At 41.3% G+C, this 18894-nt stretch overlaps 1 protein-coding gene across 5 annotated transcripts in view; it reads left to right on the top strand.

Annotated features, from left to right (window-relative positions):
• UNC5D (unc-5 netrin receptor D) overlaps window positions 1-18894 on the top strand; it is a 590870-nt gene that overhangs the window by 542338 nt on the left and 29638 nt on the right. For all 5 annotated transcript variants that reach the window (XM_082444614.1, XM_082444613.1, XM_082444611.1 and 2 more), the window contains 3 exons: window positions 1919-2087; window positions 3777-4004; window positions 13185-13334. In XM_082444614.1, coding sequence (XP_082300740.1) covers window positions 1919-2087; window positions 3777-4004; window positions 13185-13334 — 547 coding nt within the window. The remainder of the gene's footprint in view (window positions 1-1918; window positions 2088-3776; window positions 4005-13184; window positions 13335-18894) is intronic.

Genomic DNA, 18894 nt, shown 5'->3' with positions numbered 1-18894 from the left:
TTCACCTCATTAGCTGCTTTCCATTCACTTGGCATTAAATAATTCCCCCAATTCCCATATGTTTGAATAATATGTTCAACAAGGGGGGATCATTCTCTGAAAGCGATTTAACAGTTCTTTTAGGAGAGCTTGTCGTTGGTCACTCAGAAGCACCCCTGCTATCCCTGTCTGTGAAGGATGCAGGCGGCAATTACACAGAAAGCACTTAACCCTCTCCAGTGGCGGCGGGCAGGCAACCACACGCAAGCTGCCACCTCGTGCTGGGTACAGCTCACGCTGCAATTTTACATTTTTTTCAAACCTCAAGTATAGCGTTCTAGGCTGTTCACAGAGCATTTGTCATTGCTAATACAGGACTTTCCAAACCCACCCATCTCCCCGACTTGCCTGCCCTGCTGCGACATATAAATGCATAAAAGACATTTTCAGTTTAGTCTGTGCTTTGCCTGTATGGGAAGAATTGATAACTTTGGTTTGCCTACGTGAAAGGCTGAATTTTCAGAAGGCAGCTCCAGTGCTTCTTGGGGAGGGCAGAAGACCCTGTGATGGTGTTCAGGTCTATTTTAGATACAGTAGATACAAGATGCTCCTTCTAGCTTATAGGCCCCCCGTGCCTTTTATCGCAACAGTGAATTATAGATAATGAGGTAAAGTGCGGCCATGACCAACTGGGGAGGGAACAAGCAGTGTCAACAAAAGCAATTCAGAAATTAACAACATGTTAGGTGTACTCACAGAAAACCTGTTTGTTTACACAAGATCACAGACAAGGTAGTATCTTTCAGTACTGATTCCATCCTGCTCAAAGGGTTGCTTTTTTGACCAGGGATGACATTTCTTAAATGTCCTTCCTAGGCGAGATGAGAGAAAGCTTAGGTAATAATACCAGTCCTAGCTCTCATGTTGCGTTGTTCGTCTGAGAGTCCTAAACTGCTTTATGGACTATATTCTGTATCAGTGTATTTCTTACAAGTGAAAATAAAGGGGAAAAAAATCAACTGGCTTGTTCAAAAACATATAAGCAGTTGGGGAAAATGAGGAGACTTCTGGGTTCTCATTGACTGCTGTCCTGTGAACTACCCCATTTACTCTTTGGGGCAGAGATTAAAAACAAAAGACACAAAAATAGAAGAGGGAGGCATTCAGTAAGGTGGTATTTATTTCCTTTTAGTTAAATTTCTTTGATCTGTTTCGTGGCTCTGCCTTCCTATTGTAAATTATTCACCATACAGAAAAATCTGAACACCAGGTTTAGGTAGAATGATTTTAAATTTAGAGCTAAAATAGGAAAGAGATGAAACATATATATTTATGTATTTGATTATGCCGTTTATAACTGTCTACTGTGCTATTGCTATATAACTTGTGTATTTGTGCATTGGCAGAAAATAAATGTTTTCAAAACCAGAAGAGACATACTCAATCCTGGTACGTTTGAAGTGTTGCTTTGTTCACAAAAATAATTTGTTTTGTTGCTGACTAGCATTAAACATATTTATAGAATGTGTTGTTGGGAGAAAGGAGTGTGATGATAGTAAGATTACCAGATCGGTCATTTCTATGAAGTCCTTGGCTTTGGTCATTGATAACGTTATCAATGAGAATAAGGATTCAGCAGCTGGTGTGTGACCCGCCAGCCAGGTCTTTGCTTTCTCCTGCTCTGCCCTGTATTTCTGAAGAAGCATTTGTCATTTTGTTTTTCGAAACCTAGATTTGAAATCTAGGCTCAACCTCAGTCTGTGTGCTTGAGCAGTTCAGGATAGATGGCTGTGGTCCAGAAGAGCAATCCTCCAGGAGGTGGTGTTACTCAGGAGGGAGTCCCGGGAAAGGATTTTGCTAAACCTGCAACTAAATTCTCATTCACATATGCCCCGCTCCTTTACCTGCTTCTCTCTTTTATCCTTTCCCAACCGTACAGCCTCCAGTCAGATGGATCTGAGGTACTCCTGAGTCCAGAAGTCACCTGTGGTCCCCCCGACATGATTGTCACCACTCCCTTTGCCCTGACCATACCCCACTGTGCAGACGTCAGTTCTGAGCACTGGAATATCCATTTAAAGAAGAGGACCCAGCAGGGCAAGTGGGAGGTGAGACCTGAGTCTTTCTTTTTTAAAAAACGGGGTTTGGGTTCCACCCGTGGAATGGATTTAACTTTTACCCTCTCCTCACACAAGTCAGCTGTGAAATTTGTGAGCATTTACTTGTTTTCCAGAGGGTTGGTGGCAAGTGTTCACAGCATCCTCGAGGTATTGGCTAGTGTTTTGGGGCAGGGTGTGTGAGTGTGTGTGTGTGTGTGTGTGTGTGTGAGTGAGAGAGAGAGAGAGAGAGAGAGAATATGGAAAAGAGAGGCCAGAGAGGATACAGAGCTTTTTCTTTGGGTTTTAGAATACACTTGTAATTACCCTCATAGACATGTACCCTGTGTATCTGCCTTTGGTACATAAGACTGTGACTCCTGCCTTTGTTCCCAGGCCATGTCCCTGTCTGAACTGACTTTCCTCTGTGGCTTCTGTGGGGTTAGGGAAGAGGCCCAGGGCAAGCAAGCTGGATTCATAAAAGGAATCACTCTGTCTGTTTTTGCCATCATAGAGATTATAACAAATCTATGTTGAAGTATTCAGAAACAGAGTAGCTGCTAAATAGATGTTCATGAATTAATGAATGCATTGAAAATCATTCTATCTTGCCCTGTGTGTACGAGTACATGTAAGAAACAGTACAAGGAGAGAATAAAAGGGACAAAATGAGAATCCACAAGAGGAGAGTAAAGACAAGGGAGACGGCCATAGCAAAGAAAGATGGCAGTGGAATGACTATTCTTAGTGAAACCTCTGATTTATCTGTCTGATAGGGATTCCTTTGGTGTCTGAGGTCAGTTTGCATGAAAGCAGGTGAATTAACTTGCTGGAACACAATGACCTGTTCCAGCCCTGGGATCTTACCTCCCCAGTCGGTGCTTCAGGCAAAAGAAGTAAAAGGAAAATGATGTTTCTTGAGGAGAAGAAAATTCCCAGTTGCTTCAGTGGATGACATTTACCCTGCCCAGCTATGTCTTGAAACTCGTCGCTATTCTTTATTGAAAATGCATTCTGCTATTTATTCAGTTGTGGTACAACCACAGGCAAATTTCCTGGGGTGTCAAGTTCCATGGGTTCCATAAAGGGGCCGGGTTTTGTTCTCTTTTCCATTACGTCTTGCTTTGCCTTGATTTTTACCATCTTCGTTTTTCTTCCCAGCACTTCCTCACGGTCATTTACATCCAGATGGTGTTAGATTCATGCTCTATCACATGTCACACATACCTTATCACGGAGGGTGAAATATTCTGATACGTCTTATCCAAACCATTTATTGAATGGTCCCTCGTGAATGACTTTGATGGAATGAAAGAGGAAAAAATAATTTGGAAGAAAATAAATATTACCTTAAGGATAGGGAAAGAGGTTTTCAGAAATAGACCTTTATAAAAACATAAAAGTTTGCTCATTGATATTAATGTTCAAGGCTGTTTTGTTGTTGTTGTTGTTTTTAATTTGGCCTTGAACAAATTAACTGAAAATTGGAGAACTTTGAAAGTGACGTTTGTTATAATCTACTAAATCGAATCCCAACACCCTGAATATAGCCATTCCTTCGGTTCCTGATGTCAGCAGTTATTTTGAGAAAATGAGTTCAATAAAAATATTCTGAAAAAAATGTCAGGTCCTTGCAAAGTGACTGTTAAATCACATTTGATTTCCCAAGCTGAGAGACTTCAACAGACCTTTTCCCAACAGGAAGTGATGTCGGTAGAGGATGAATCCACATCCTGTTACTGCCTTTTGGACCCCTTTGCGTGCCACGTACTCCTAGACAGCTTTGGGACATACGCCCTCACTGGAGAACCAATCACAGACTGTGCCGTGAAGCAGCTCAAGGTTGCGGTTTTTGGCTGCATGTCCTGTAACTCTCTGGACTACAACTTGAGGGTCTACTGTGTGGACAATACCCCTTGTGCATTTCAGGTCAGCCTTTTCTCTGTAATTCTTCTTGGGGTGTCATGAAAGCATGGGGTTTCCTGAAGATTGGTATCAATAGAGAATCCGATCGCAGAGGGTCTGGAAAATGAACCCACATCACTGGCTCAATGGGGAAACCTCTCTCGAAACAAGAGCTGTGTTACTATGTGTCCAACAATGTGCTGAGGGTACAAGGTACTTGGCAGTCAAGAAGAGAGAAGAGTTAAATGAACACATAAGGAACACTGTGTGCTAAATGAGAAAACTGACTAGAAGTATAGTTGAGATTCAGAAAACAGAGACCCAATGGCAAGAGAGGAATTGGGGAAGAGTTTTGGAGGACCCTCAGGGTACTTTCTTGCGTGAATGAGATTTAAGAGCGAAAGAGGAAGGGATACCATGTCCAGAAAAGAGAATGGTGTGAACCACAGGAACAAGAGTTATTTGATGTACAGCAAGCAGTAAGAAAAGTGCTTGATCACCTGAAGGTTGTAGTTGGGGAACAACAATTATAAAGCATACCTCTCAGCAGGCTGTCACGTGACATCCTGGACACACAGTCTATTAATTTTTAGGGTTACTAGGGCAGAGATGGTTCCTTTCCATTTTTGGTCCTTTTAATCATGCATGATTCCTTTTAAATTAGCTACTCACAAAGAGTGCAAGTTTATTAATAGCAGCAAAGATAATGCAGAAGTGCCTGTGTAAGCTCTGCCCCTATATAAATAGCTCTCCTGACACGTCCCAGATGCCAGCTATTCCAGTTCTGGATCATTAAGTCCACGATGCAGAGCTTTTCCTCAGGAACTAGCTTTTAAGACACTGAGCTGGAAAACTCATATTTACCAACAGAAGAGATACAGTGACCTGAATCCTGAATATAAACCAATAAAGGTGACACAGTGCCAACCTACGTGCCCAGATCTTCCCTGACTACCTCTTCAGTAGCACAGGTCATTATAAAGGGCACGCTTCATATTTGGCTGTTCACAAAAGGGACCTTTTTCATAAGGGGTGCCATTCTGTAAAGAACTTCAGTGTAAGCAGTTAAACCTCATCCTAGGAATGGCATTTTAAACTCTTCATCTGCTTCTGAGACACCCTAATAAGAGGATTTCTCCAAGATAAAATACCTGACAGACATTCAGTAATCAAAACTAATAAATTGACATATGATATCACTTGTATGTGGAATCTAAAAATATGACACAAATGAACCTATCTACGAAACAGAAACAGACTCACAGACTTGTGGTTGCCAAGAGGATGGGGGGAGGGAGGGATTGGGAGTTTGGGATTAGCAGATGCAAACTATTATACATAGAATAGATAAACAACAAGATCCTACTGTATAGCACAGGGAACTATATTCAATATCCTGTGATAAACCACAATGGAAAAGAATATAAAAAACAATGTGTGTGTGTGTGTGTATATATATATATATATATATATATATATATATATATATATATATATATATATATATGTATAAACAATCACTTTGCAGTACACGGTTTGCAAGGCAGCAGAAACAGAGACGCAGATGTAGAGAACAAATATACGGACACCAAGCGGGGAGAGCAGGGGGTGGTGGTGGTGGTGGGATGAAGTGGGAGATGGGGATTGACATGCAGACATTAACAGGTATAAAATAGATAATAAGAAAAAAAAGTTTGCGGTACAGCAGAAATTAACACAACATTGTAAATCAACTGTACTTCAAAAAGAAAATTGAGGTTACTGCCACCACTGAATAGTTGTAAAATGCACCATCACACAAGTTGGATGTTTAGTAACTCAGCCAGATTTTGAAAGCTGAGTAAACATGGAGGGCGGGGAGGATTTCCAATCTCCTGGGCTCATATGAGTAACCCACTGCTAACTAGGGTTACTGTTGACGATCTGTTCATCACAACTGCCTTGGAAGTCAGCGATCATAACCAGTTTGGAATTTTCTTTGAATAACAGTCTCACTGCTGATGTATATACCAGTGAGTTAGACATTTGCCCAAGGAGTTTCTTCTAAGGGACTTGCAGATAATGTATTTACATTCCCATTCATTGCTCTCAGATTCTAGAAGAGCTCAACTGTTAACAGCTGAATTGCAGTGGGAATCATGAAAGTGAGGCTCAAACCACAGCTTTTCAAACCACTATCCATCCCTGTGGCTAGTAGACCCTTCTTAATCAATGCTCGAGAAACTGGTATTCTCCTTCTAATTGAATATAAATATCTTTATTTCATCACTGAGAGAGATTTCTTAAAATTCTTTAATTTTGCTGTAGAGAAATGTTTTTTCCAGTGGAGATACCTTTGGCCCCATTGGTCGGAATCTGATTACCTCCAGTGATTCTTTCCCTCTCCTATTATGTCAAATAAAGCTGATTTTAAAGTTGAGTTGGGTTGTACTTGTTATTGACAGGATGTATGTGACAGCTGTCGTGAACAGCAAAGGGCATGCTTCTCCCCTGGGCTTCCGAGAGACCATCAGCCTTGGTTGAATAACTTTTCTGGCCCACAGAAAGATTAGAACATAACTTGTAGTTTTCTGAACACAACCGTTTACTCCACGGTCTTAGTCTCTGAGTTTTGTGCAAGAAAGGAATCTTGCTTTCTGGATTTTTACCTTGCTAAGTGAATGTGTTCAGGACCTCGTCCCCAGGTTCATTTAAATGTCCTTCATATCCCAAATCATCTATGTCATATTTTTCATGGCTTCATATATGGTATTTAATTAGAGGGAAATAGTATATAGTTACTAACCCACTAAAACAGTTCCACTTGAAGAAAGCCGTAGCAACAGGACACTTTCGGAACCTCTAAAAGACTTCACACGTTAATATTCGCTCCCCCCAACTTGTGTGGTGTTAGCTGAACATCTCGTATGCAGCGATGACTCACCTTCTATAACTCGAATAGAACCCTAACTTCTTAATCAAAATTCATAGGTAGTTTTTTTTTTTTTTCATGAAGCATTTCTGCAGAAATTGCCTACCCTGGAATTTGCCTCCGTTATCACTGTAATGAAAATGTTTGTTGTGATTTGGAAATAGAGACCAAGCGTGGCTGTGACAGTTGCTGTATTTATTGTAGTACATCTTTCATAGCTCAAAGTAATGATACATATGAGCCCAGCTAGAACGGGGCTTGTAACCAAGAAGGAAGCCTGGTTAAAGGACATGGTTGCATTTTCACCCCGTTTCCATCTCCCTGGGAAACTATGTCCCCGCAACTATTTAAAAGCCCACCCTCCCTCTCACTGGAAATCCTTGGAAGAAGGGCAGCTTCTAGACCCAACTCTCCTGTCCTCTTAGAACTAGGTGGGGACCTGGCAAGATAGTAGCCTCACCAAAAAATATTCCTTTATAGGATTTTAGTAATCGAACAAACATTCCTTCATTTTTTGCCGTGCCCTCCTTTGCCTCCTGCAGGGCTGCTTCCCATTCGCTCTGGGGATATTTCATCTGAATCCTAGTAGCAATTTCTTTGAATGACAAAAACAAAATGCCTCATGCGCCTTGGTAAGACATAATTAATTTGGTTTCAGATTTTTGAAGCTATGTTCTAATAAATACATCTAAAACCATCTCTATGGAAAATTAAATCCGCTCAGATAGGCTTTTTGAAAAAAATACAAATGCCATCTGCCTGAAGGTGAGAAAGGGACCAATGACTTGTCCTTCCTGCTCCTGGTATTTCTGTAGTAATTAGAGCTGCAATTTTATGTTTGTGTTTGACATTGGCGCTTTTGATGAATTCAAACCAAAGGTTGAGGAATGGTGATATATTTTCAAAGTTGTAACATGTTAAGACCTAGGTTTTTGTTATTGTATTTTATTACATTCTCTCTCTCGCTCTCTCTCTCTCACACACACACACACACACACACACACACACACACATAGTTCAAACAAAGCTTAACATAGGGAAAGGAAGGAATTAAGCACTTGCCCTATCTTAGAGGGAAAAAAACCACAACTAATTTTTTTCTCCATTGCTCCCAGCACTCCTATTCAGTACCTCCGGGTCCTCATTACTTACTTGGCATTAATGGAGATTTAGAATCTAATTTCAGAGGATTTCCTCCAGATGTAGCTCTTGTGTTTATCAATAATACAACCTTGGAAAATATCATTCACGTAAAGCATTTAAAGGAAAACACCACAGCGACATAACTTCTGTGTGTGTGTGTGCGCGCACTTAAGTTCAACAGTTTTGGCTCATAAATATGTAAATTCAGCCTGCTTGTTTTAGTATCCCTGAAGCACACCTGAATATCACTGCCTGTCTCATTAAATCAACATAAATGGCTCAGTGAGGCACAAAGCACAAGTTTCTCCTGGCCACAACTCCTAGCCCTGGATGACTAGCAACCGCCAATGTGAAATGATGAAATAGAAGAGACAGAAAAACCACCAACCATAGCCTTTAGGTACATCTTATATACAAGAAACCAGCCAGACCCTACTTTCTACTTTAATTAATACAGATATCAATTTAACAGTAGACTCAGAGGTTTAGCCAAGGGCCCTTATCACATAGGAGGCAGATAGGAAAAAATCAGATGGATATCAGATTCCACTCTCGGGGTGACGCATCCGTGTGAATGACTCCGAAGGAGCTCAGCAGAGTTGTTTGTACCACTGATTCCCAAACCCGGCTGGACATCAGCATCATCTGAGAAGTATTTAAAAATACAGTGTCTAGGCCCAGCCCGAGCGGAATACAATAGGTTGAAGGGGCGTAACTGGGAATTCTGTGTTAAGTACAATTTATCCTATTTGGAGAGGGTTTTAAGCTTGCACTCTGAAGCCAGTTGTGCCTTTACAAATATATAAATACAGTGATTAGTTCATTATTGGGCTTCTTCATTTTAATAAGTAATTGTTTTGTTACAAAATAGCTATAATTGCTTAATATTTTGTACAAGGTTACAAGACACTGTTAATTGTATGTAGTTGGTTCAGTATGTGGAGATTAAAGTAAGCAAAAAAAGAAAAAAGTAAAAATAAATTATGGTTGTATTTAAATTGGGGGCCCTAAAGCAGAAATCTTTAAGAGGTGCCATTTTTCTCGGTGATAATTGTAAGTGGATATCCATTTTAAAAAATCCTAATATCCTCCATTCTGTATCTCAGGGATGGCTTAGATAGTATATATAACCACAGGGCAAAAACTGACTTTTTTTTGTTAACTTTTTATTTTATATTGGAGTCTAGCCGATTAACAATGCTGTGATAGTTTCAGGTGCACAGCAAAGCGACTCAGCCACGCTATACACGTATCCATTCTCCCCCAGACTCTCCTCCCATCCAGGCTGTCACATAACATTGAGCAGAGTTCCCTGTGCTCTACAGTAGGTCCTTGTTGGTTATCCTTTTTAAATATAGCAGTGTGTACATGTCAATCCCAAACTCCCTAACTATCCTTCCCTCCACTCTTCCCCCCGCACCCCCGGTAACCGTAAGCTCATTCTCGAAGTCTGTGAGTCCGTTTCTGTTTTGTAAATACATTCATTTGTATCATTTCTTTTTAGATTCCGCATATAAGTGATATCATACGATATTTCTCTTTCTCTGTCTGACTTACTTCACTCAGTATGACAATCTCTGAGTCCACCCATGTTGCTGCAAATGGCATTATTTCATTCTTTTTTATGGCTGAGTAGTATTCCATTGTATATATGTACCACATCTTCTTTATCCATTCCTCTGTCAATGGACATTTAGGTTGCTTCCATGTCCTGGCTATTGTAAACAGTGCTGCAATGAACACTGGGGTGCATGTATCCTCCCGGACCATGTTTTTCTCCAGATATATGCCCAGGAGTGGGATTGCTGGGTCATATGGTAGCTCAGTTTTTAGTTTTTTAAGGAACCTCCCATACTGTCCTCCATAGTGGCTGCACCAATTTACATTCCCACCAACAGTGTAAGAGGGTTCCCTTCTCTCCATACCCTCTCCAGCATTTATTGAAAAACAGACTGACTTATGTCATCTTTACATATATCTTGCACCAATGAAAAATTACTTATGGGACAGTGTTAATAGCAGTCTGACCTTCACATGACTCTTAAAAACATCAAGCATAGTATAGGAAAATGCAGGGAAATCTAGTAGAAAAAATACTAGACCATGAACAAGTACTGATATAGTAGCTCTGTCACTAGCCATGTGACTTCAGGCAAATCACTTTCTTGGGGGTAAGGAGGAGGGTCTCCATGTTTTCCTCTGTAAATAATCAAGTTTTAAATCACTAAGTACCTTAAGTTCCCTTCAAGTGTGATGATGCTATGTAGTTTCTAAATATTAAAATAGACTAGCTCTACACCAAGTAATTCATGGCCTTGAACAAGTCACTTCATCGCCTGACCTCGGTTTATTTCGCTGTACTTTCAGGCAAGTCAGATTTAAAGAACAGGGATACACTTCAGAGAGCCTACCCAGTCAAATATACTTTTTTTTTTTTTTGAATATAAATTTATTTAATTTATTTATTTATTTTTGGCTGCATTGGGTCTTCGTCGCTGCACACGGGCTTTCTCTAGTTGCCGTGAGCAGGGGCTACTCTGCGTTGCAGTGCATGGGCCTCTCATTGCGGTGGCCTCTCTTGTTGCCGAGCACGGGCTCTAGGCACGCAAGCTTCAGTAGTTGTGGCTCGTGGGCTCTAGAGCGCAGGCTCGGTAGTTGTGGCTCACGGGCTTAGTTGCTCCACGGCATGTGGGATCTTCCCGGACCAGGGCTCGAACCCGTGTCCCCTGCATTGGCAGGCAGACTCCCAACCACTGCGCCACCAGGGAAGCCCACAGTCAAATATACTTTGACAAGTCAACACTGTTGTTATTCCATGGCTTTAATATGGTTTGAATAAGCAGATTTCTTATTTGTCCCTGTTTCTAACCTTGAATGGCAAAAAGAAGTTAGTATATTACCATGCTAATGATTTTGCTTGGCTGTGAATAAACCCAAGTAAAGAACTGAAGCCTAAAGATTAAGTGACTTGCCCAAGACCATGCAGAAATGTGATTAGAAGGCTGTGCTTCCATTTTTGGTTTACAAGATGAGTGCCCTCTTGAGTATATATAACCCTCAGAAAATTCTCATACCCCCTTAAACCCGAACAACATTACTCTAAACAAAAATACAAGTGCCTAGCATGGTAAGGCAGAATTCGTGATTGGCCCCTGCCCTATAATGTTCATCACCTCCAGCCATACACTTTCCACCCTAACCTTCTATCCCAGCTCTGTCTGGCCTCCGTGCCTTTGTGCAGAGCCCATTCAGTGTCTGGAATGCACTCTCCCTCCCTTTCCCATGAGTAGCCCCTATATTTACTTCCAGGCTCAGTTCAAATATCACTTCCTCTATTAATTTACCAATTCATTTCCTGGCCTCTCTGCCCATCTGGGTTAGGCACCCTCTGTCTTGCCTTAACCTTTGGGAATATACATATTTGTAATAGTTAGATGCTATATTATACTCATATGCTTGCTGTTCTGACCCTCTCTCTAGACTGTGAGCTCCTTGGTGTTTCATTTCTGTTCACCCAGTGCCCAGCTCAAGCATTGCTCCACTGGACACTCATTAAATCTCAAAAGAGGGAACAGACCAGCATCTGTAAAGACCTAAAAGTCAGCGTCTGGCATTAACTCCCTTTCCTCCCACCCTGCCTCTTTCCTTCCACTGCTTGCAGCCCTCACTAGACACTGGCCACTGTGTTATTATGTCCAACGCTTAGACCCACAAGGTAATGAATTATCTAGCACTGCCCTGTCCAGTGCAGTAATTGCCAACCATGTGTGTGTTTCTACATTTGAATTAACTAAAATGAAAATCTTAGTTCCTTAGTCATTCTAACCACTTTGGCTAGTGGATACCATATTGGAAAGCACAGGCATGGGCCACTTCCATCATCGCAGCAAGTTCAGTGCTGACTCAGGGCCCCAAGACACACCCCTTCCACACCCCAAGAGCTGGAGAAAATGACACTGGAATGGAATCGTTTAGTCCTGAGAAGAGACATTAGCAACCTTTAACAGTTTGTGTGTACATGAAGGATAAAAGCTGGAAAGCTGCTTCTTAGAAACACTTTCATTAATGTTAATCTATACATAAACAAGAGATGGGAAAGATAACTTCTGAAGCTGCTTTCACTCCCTGATAATTGAAATGTAAGTTTTATTGTATTTATAAACCTATTTGCCTGGCTTCTTAACAACCTTTTTTAGACTCTGGGAAGATTATAGGACATCATTAAAGGATTTCAGTTTTCCTATTTATCCTAGCTCTGCAAGGAAATTATAAGTCAATTAACGGTGATTTTTTTAAATGGGGATTTAGGGAAATCTTTCATCTCCACTAACACTGAAAACCTCACCCCCTACAGTAGTTTGACATTTTATAGCATTCATATCTGTTCTATTATTTCACTTGTCTTATGGAGATGATTCTAAACGCCACAAATTTGGAACCAGTTAAATGGTTTGCTTAATAGAATGTATGTGAATTGTGTTTGTATGAGATATAAAGATTTGTCAGTGAAAGATAAAGGAGTATTTATCTCAGGAATTTGATTTTTTTTCTGAGCTGAAACTGACCTGACAACTTATTTTTTCTTGGCCTTTTGGCATAACTTCTGTGAACATTACTACAAATAAACATGATACATGCACTTTGCAACATTTATTTTGAGCTAAAGGATAAATATTGGATGATGCCTGTGTTAGTGACAAACAAGGGAACCAGAGTGGAGGAGGGGCTGTGTCTCCCCTTCTCATGAAATATGATGATGTGTTAGGTTAAGTACAAATGCATCCCTTGATTATGGTGATACCAGGATGAAATTCACACAGTTCTGGAAACTCAACAGTATTACAGTTTGCTTGGGGCAAAGGAGGTCTTCCAGTTTTAAAGACAGGCACAGTGTGTGTAAAAGCCTCAACAATACAGTAATGAAGAACAATTGTTTCTTTGTGTCCAGATCCTTAGTTCTCAGCAGCCTGTAGCCCCTTAGCCCTAACCTTGCAAGGATGGGGGCGGGGCGTAAAAGTAGAGTGCGCTCATCATGCTGTTCGGCTATTCCTGGGAGACACTTGAGAGGGAGTATACGTATCTATGGAAGGAAAACGTGGAGGAAATTGGGTACTTCATTGTTGTGCTTCTTTCTTTTTCTTGCCCTATAGGAAGTGGTTTCAGATGAAAGGCATCAAGGCGGACAACTCCTTGAAGAACCAAAGTTGCTGCATTTCAAAGGGAATACCTTTAGTCTGCAGATCTCTGTCCTTGATATCCCCCCATTCCTCTGGAGAATTAAACCATTCACTGCATGCCAGGTACTGGCCCATTGGGTTTCTGACAGAAATAGCTTTGCTTTAACCAGCACGCATATCACAAGCCCTGGTGAGGGTACTCTTGACTTTCCTCCTCCTTTAAAACTACGGATTTAATTTCAAAACTGTCACAGACATGTAACAGTTTGCACTACACCCAGGGAATGAAACGTATTGTCATAAATCCATGGGTTTCTAACACGTGGGGGAAAAAGGGGCTTGTGTGTCAGGTAATGTGACATTTCTCCTCTCTCCTGCTTAAATCGCCACTCGGGATAGGTTGAAGGTGGTCATTTAACAACTTAGAGCAGGATGTGTTTGTGGGTTTGTTTTGATTCAGATCAGTTCATTATGAGACACAGTTTTAATCCTGTTCAAGTACGAATGAACTGGATGTCAGGGAGAAACCTTTTAAGGGTGATAATTTTGAGTTGTAGAGCGCTCTGGCCAACCAGATGGGAACAAGAGAGTTTGTCCTGAATATATAAAGTGCTTGCTGCCAGATGAATTGAGCAAGATGGGAAGAAGAAATCACATATTGAAAAACAAAGAAATGTCAATGCCTCTTTGGGTTTTTTAACCTTTCCATCTTTACAGCATTCATTTTTTAAAAACCATGCACAAGATATACCGGCTTGTCAGAATGGAAATAAGCCAAATCTCAAAGAGAAAAACCTTGCCCATGCCATGAGAGTTAGAAAAAAGTTAGAAAGAGAGTTAGAAAAACACCTTACGCTTCTAAAATTCAGAATTTTCAAATTGGTTAAGGCCATATTTTTATATTTACTTTTCAGATTTCTCATTACCTTGGGAATTGCCCCCTCTATGTATAATTTTAGTGCATTCAAAGCAACAAGAATCTCTCTCAGGGCCCTGTACAATTTTTTTTTTTGAAAACTTTACCATTTTTTTTTTTTATGGAGAGAGGTTTTCTATGAATAAATGTGTTATTTATGATGTTCTAGACCTAGGTGTCTCTGTTTCCCAGAAAGCAGTATTCAAAGTTTCTAGTCCAAATTGAACTTCAGGGTATTATTAAAACAAATCCTGATAGTCATGCAAATTCCTCTGTGTATTAATCTTTATTGATTTAAGGGCATCATTTCACTGGATCTGGTACAAGTGACTCAGTCCAAAGTAACTATTAAGTTTAATGCTTGGAGATTAAAAAAAAAAAAATCAGATGAAAGAACCATAACCTCTCAGTGGCACTTAAACAATTCCAACACCAGGGATTCCAAAGAGAGCCTCAGGTACAAAAGGCTTGGTGGGGGTTAATGCCTGCCCACCCCAAAGGATGCAACAGGGCCAGCCAAAGGCAAAAGGCACTGGCTAGCAAGAAAACCCAACCAGCTTTACTGCCAGGGTGGGTTGGATTACGTAGAGGTTGTGAACATGTATAAGCATTTGCCTTCTGTAATTAAGCATAATTTGAAAGAGTCTTGGAAGGCTGAGAAACAATTTAATTTTCTCTGCACCAGGAGGCTTGCCACTGAGTTTTCATTTCCACTTCATTTTTCTTCCCCACAAATGGCTTTCTGCTCTATTCTTCCTTTCTCTTCGCCACCCTTAGAACCAATTTCTTTGCTCCTGTGATCACTGAACCCCCAGCAATATGCCTACATGTTGTGCTTGTCTTAATGGCCATGCTGTGTTTGCTCCAGGCATCAGATTCTCACACTCTGGGGAGGGTTTGTGTTCAGCCTGCTTGAACTTCATGGAGAACATCATGTGTGCTGACAAACTCGGTGTGGATAATAGAGAATGGCTTTTTGTTAAGGCTTAGTGGATGAGAACTCACAGAGCACTATTGTGGAGACAGAAAACCTCACTCCTCCTGACATCATTTATAGGTCTCTCCTTCAGCTGGTAAATGTTCCTGTCATCTTCTGTCATCTTCCAAGTCAGTGGGTAGAAGACCTCTGGTATTCTCGTCTTCTTATTCCTCTCTCCCTTTCTCTAACTTCAAATCAGGAATCTGGGAAGTGATATATTCCAGTTGGTACCCAAAGCTTACTCTCCTAAAAAACCTTCCTTTTTTCTTCTGGGAAAGGTGGAATTTCTCAGGGAGGTATCAAGTGCATAGAATAGTTGCCCTATCAGACACCAACCAAGAGATATTTTTAGAATGATGTGAGTTCAAGATTGGGTCCAGAGCTATGTGATGAGAGCCTACATATTAGGACCAACTAGATTTTAAATCTTGTTGGTTTCGATTCTGGAGGATGACAATTTATAAAATGCTAGGCTACAACCCTTATTGCTTATGAAACCAAGTATGATGGGTGAAAGGGAAGGGTATGTGAGGGTATGTGAATTCTTAGGAGATCTGGTTACCATAGCCCCCACTAACCTTGATTCAAAGAAAAAAATGAGGCCCACAACACTAGTCCTTCCAAAATAAACAATTAATTATGCCCCCTTTTCTTAAGACTCTACCACAATTAGTGATATGCTATTGTCCCCTTGGAAGACTTAGCAACCCTCCTTTAGAGGGAAATAACTCTGCTCTCAGTAGGTTCCTGGGACCTGAGAGCTACTTAATCATCGTTTCCTTTATTCCTTGCTGCCCGTGGGGTGAAGAAGCTGTAATGAACAGTATGCAATAAAATATTAATTTGTTTTCTAAATCCTACAAAACACCAAGCCAGGCTGTCACCTCTGTAGGATAAAAGCAGCTGTCTTACAGCATGCTATGTATCTTGGAGAACCCAGTGTCTGTCTCCTGCTAGGATATGATTTACATGGTCCCCATCTGCTAGGAAACTAATTATAATGGGACTCAAAATGAAAACATTTCCAGAATTCTTGAAACCCCCATAACTTTGCTACACTTCATCCTCTTGTATTACTTTCCACATAATTCCTCTCCGCTCAGTGAGCATCTTGGTGTTTTGTTTTGCCTTTTTTTTTTTTTTTGAATAAATGAAAGCAAAGATGATTGCCCTGAAAACACACTAATCACAGTGCTTCTAATTCTATTATTTTTAAGTGTTTTGTTGAGCACTACCGGCAGCTGCTACTCAAGTCAACAATTAAAAAATATTCTTTTGACACTGTCTTAATATCAGATTTTTAAAATGTTTTGATTGTGTGCAGTAGAATGGAAAGAGAAAAGAGAAGAATTTTTTTGTGTGCCGATTCTCACGTCTTTCTGCAAGAAAACATTATCTCTGTGGAGGGTTTTTCCAGTGTTCTCAGGAGAAAATATACAAAATTTAGCAAGTGACACCACAGAAGATACTTTTCAATAAGTGGTCAGTGCCTTTTTTTTTTTTTTTTTTTTTAATTTAAGGAAGGTAAGCATTACCAGGGATTCAAAGCAACTGCAGAAAAAATGTAGGTTTAAGATCTGGACCTTGAATTCAGCTCTGTCTAGAGCCCTGAAGTCCAAACATTTATATTACACTGTAATGACTCAAATTTCAGATTTAGAAAACGAAAACCTCCTTAGTTAGCTTATTTAGGCAAAAACACCTATGAACCGTGGAGCCCTCTGTTATAGTTACTTTCGTTGAAGGGGATGGTGCAGAGTAACTCTATCAAAACGTACTGGCTTGGGGAAGAAAGTGAGTTTGAGGGCTTGTACGTTGAGACTGGAGAGAGTGAGGATGAGGTGACAGAGGATGGAAGAAGCCCTTGAAGGCCAGGCAGGGGACTGTGTTTGTTTTGTTTTGTTTTGTTGGCCACACAGCATGTGGGATCTTAGTTCCGCCTGCAGCAGAACCGCGGAGCGCTAACCACTGGACCACCAGGGAAGTCCCAGGGGGCTGTGTTTATCACGCAGGCATCCTGGGGCCATTCTGGTCCCCCAAGCAGAGGAATCATGTAATGAAAGCAGAGTTCCCAGGTGATGTGGTCACATCAGTGCCCCCCCCCAACTCATGATTACAGGTAAAAGAGAGACCATAAGCTCTTCCCTAAAGAATACCAATCAACTGCTTTCTGTTTCCTCCCCAGTCAAGCCTCAACCCCCTCATTAACTCGCGTAGTAGAGACTGAAGATAGGAAGGTTGCCGAGCAGTTTACTCCCAGTTAGCTGTGATGACGTCAGAGAAGATTATGTGTGGAGATAGAAAAATTGGAGGAGAATGACGATGAGAGAGAGATGGTGATAATCCGTTTTCAAAAGGTAGACCTATCTGAGAAAGGAAAGGCCAACTAAAATTGTTTCTACTGATTAGGGGTATAATGTCAGTGATGGATGGTAATGAAATAAAAACCAGAGATGCAGCTGTTGGGGTTCTCCACAGAGAAATGGCAATTAGGCGTATGTGAGCAGATGGGGTTTTGAAGAGTTCAGGAGACAGAGACACAAGAGCTGGAGGCTGAGATATGAAGTGAGAGTTACCCGTGGTTTACTAAACCACGGAGCAGCGTGAAAAGAGTCGGATTACACAATAAGGAGAAACGGCGGACCTTGTAAATATGTATTATTACTGTTTTATCTGGTATAGGATTTGGTGCAGGTGAAAAGTCATTTTTGAGTGTTTTAGGGAATGACTTCCTCTAAAGGTTGCTGGGAGGCCACACCGATCTGAAGTGCCTGCTGCTGCTAGGAGGGAAAGGGAAGAGCTCATAAGAAAAACTCTCAGTTTAGGAAGAACGTGGGTTGGACCTGTGCTGTCCTGCTGGTGACATAGCAAGCTATGCTGCAGCCACATGCTTCCTTAGTGTCCATTAGCTTCATGCTTCTCCCAGAGTTTCCCCTGGCTGAGAGCCTCTCTGTGGAACCCACTATAGTGAACCTTCCAGCGCCGCCCAGCTCATCTTAGTTTCTAAGAGAACTTCTTCTAAGCCACTGGTGTTTCATTAGAGAATGGTTTGGGTCAAGAAAAGATATTTCAATCCAGGGGAAATGTAATCAAAGGATTTATGTGCTTATAACGCCTTTGGAAAGCCTAGGAGAGCCAAAGTCAGAGAAAGCCACTAGCGATATAAGGAAACTGGCAAGTTTGGTGAGTTCAGGAAAACACAACAGCCCTGAAGCAGATGGTTCTCAGAAGCCCCTGCAAACCTCACACGTGCTGTCAGCTGAAGCCTCTGGGTTTGCTCGCTGCTGTCAGAGGAGCAGCGAGGACGAGGCTTCCGCTCCTTCTCTTCCTTCCAAGTTTAAAACAAGTACTTCTCACGGGCAGAATGGACATGTGAACTCCCTGCTGGAGAGAGCTGTGAAATGTAGTTTTCAGGCTTCCAGCCCCTGCCACGTAGGGGAGAACTGAGGATGGTGGAGAGAGAGTTGCCTCCTAACAGCCCGCATTCTGCACAGGGATAAAGTCAATGAAAGTCTGCAGTGTCAACATATAGACCTTCTCTGAGTCCTTGTCTCTACTTCTTGAGACAAAGATCCACTGCCTTTCCCTTGGCTCAGGTTTCAGAACAAACAAAACAAAAACACGACACCCTTACATCCCTTGCTGGGATGTGTGGGAGGGGTTAACGTGTGAGTTCCTTCCTTCGTAATCCCTAAAGCTGGCTCTCTTGTACTCAAGTCTGCAACAATCTAAACTCCATCCCTCCCTGCTGGTCCCCCCCCCCAGCAAGTATCCAAAATCAGGGTCTG

This window comes from Balaenoptera physalus (genome assembly GCF_965194825.1).
Source record: "Balaenoptera physalus genome assembly, chromosome: 21".
Lineage (NCBI taxonomy): Eukaryota > Metazoa > Chordata > Mammalia > Artiodactyla > Balaenopteridae > Balaenoptera > Balaenoptera physalus.
This window is presented reverse-complemented; position numbering and strand designations above follow the sequence as displayed.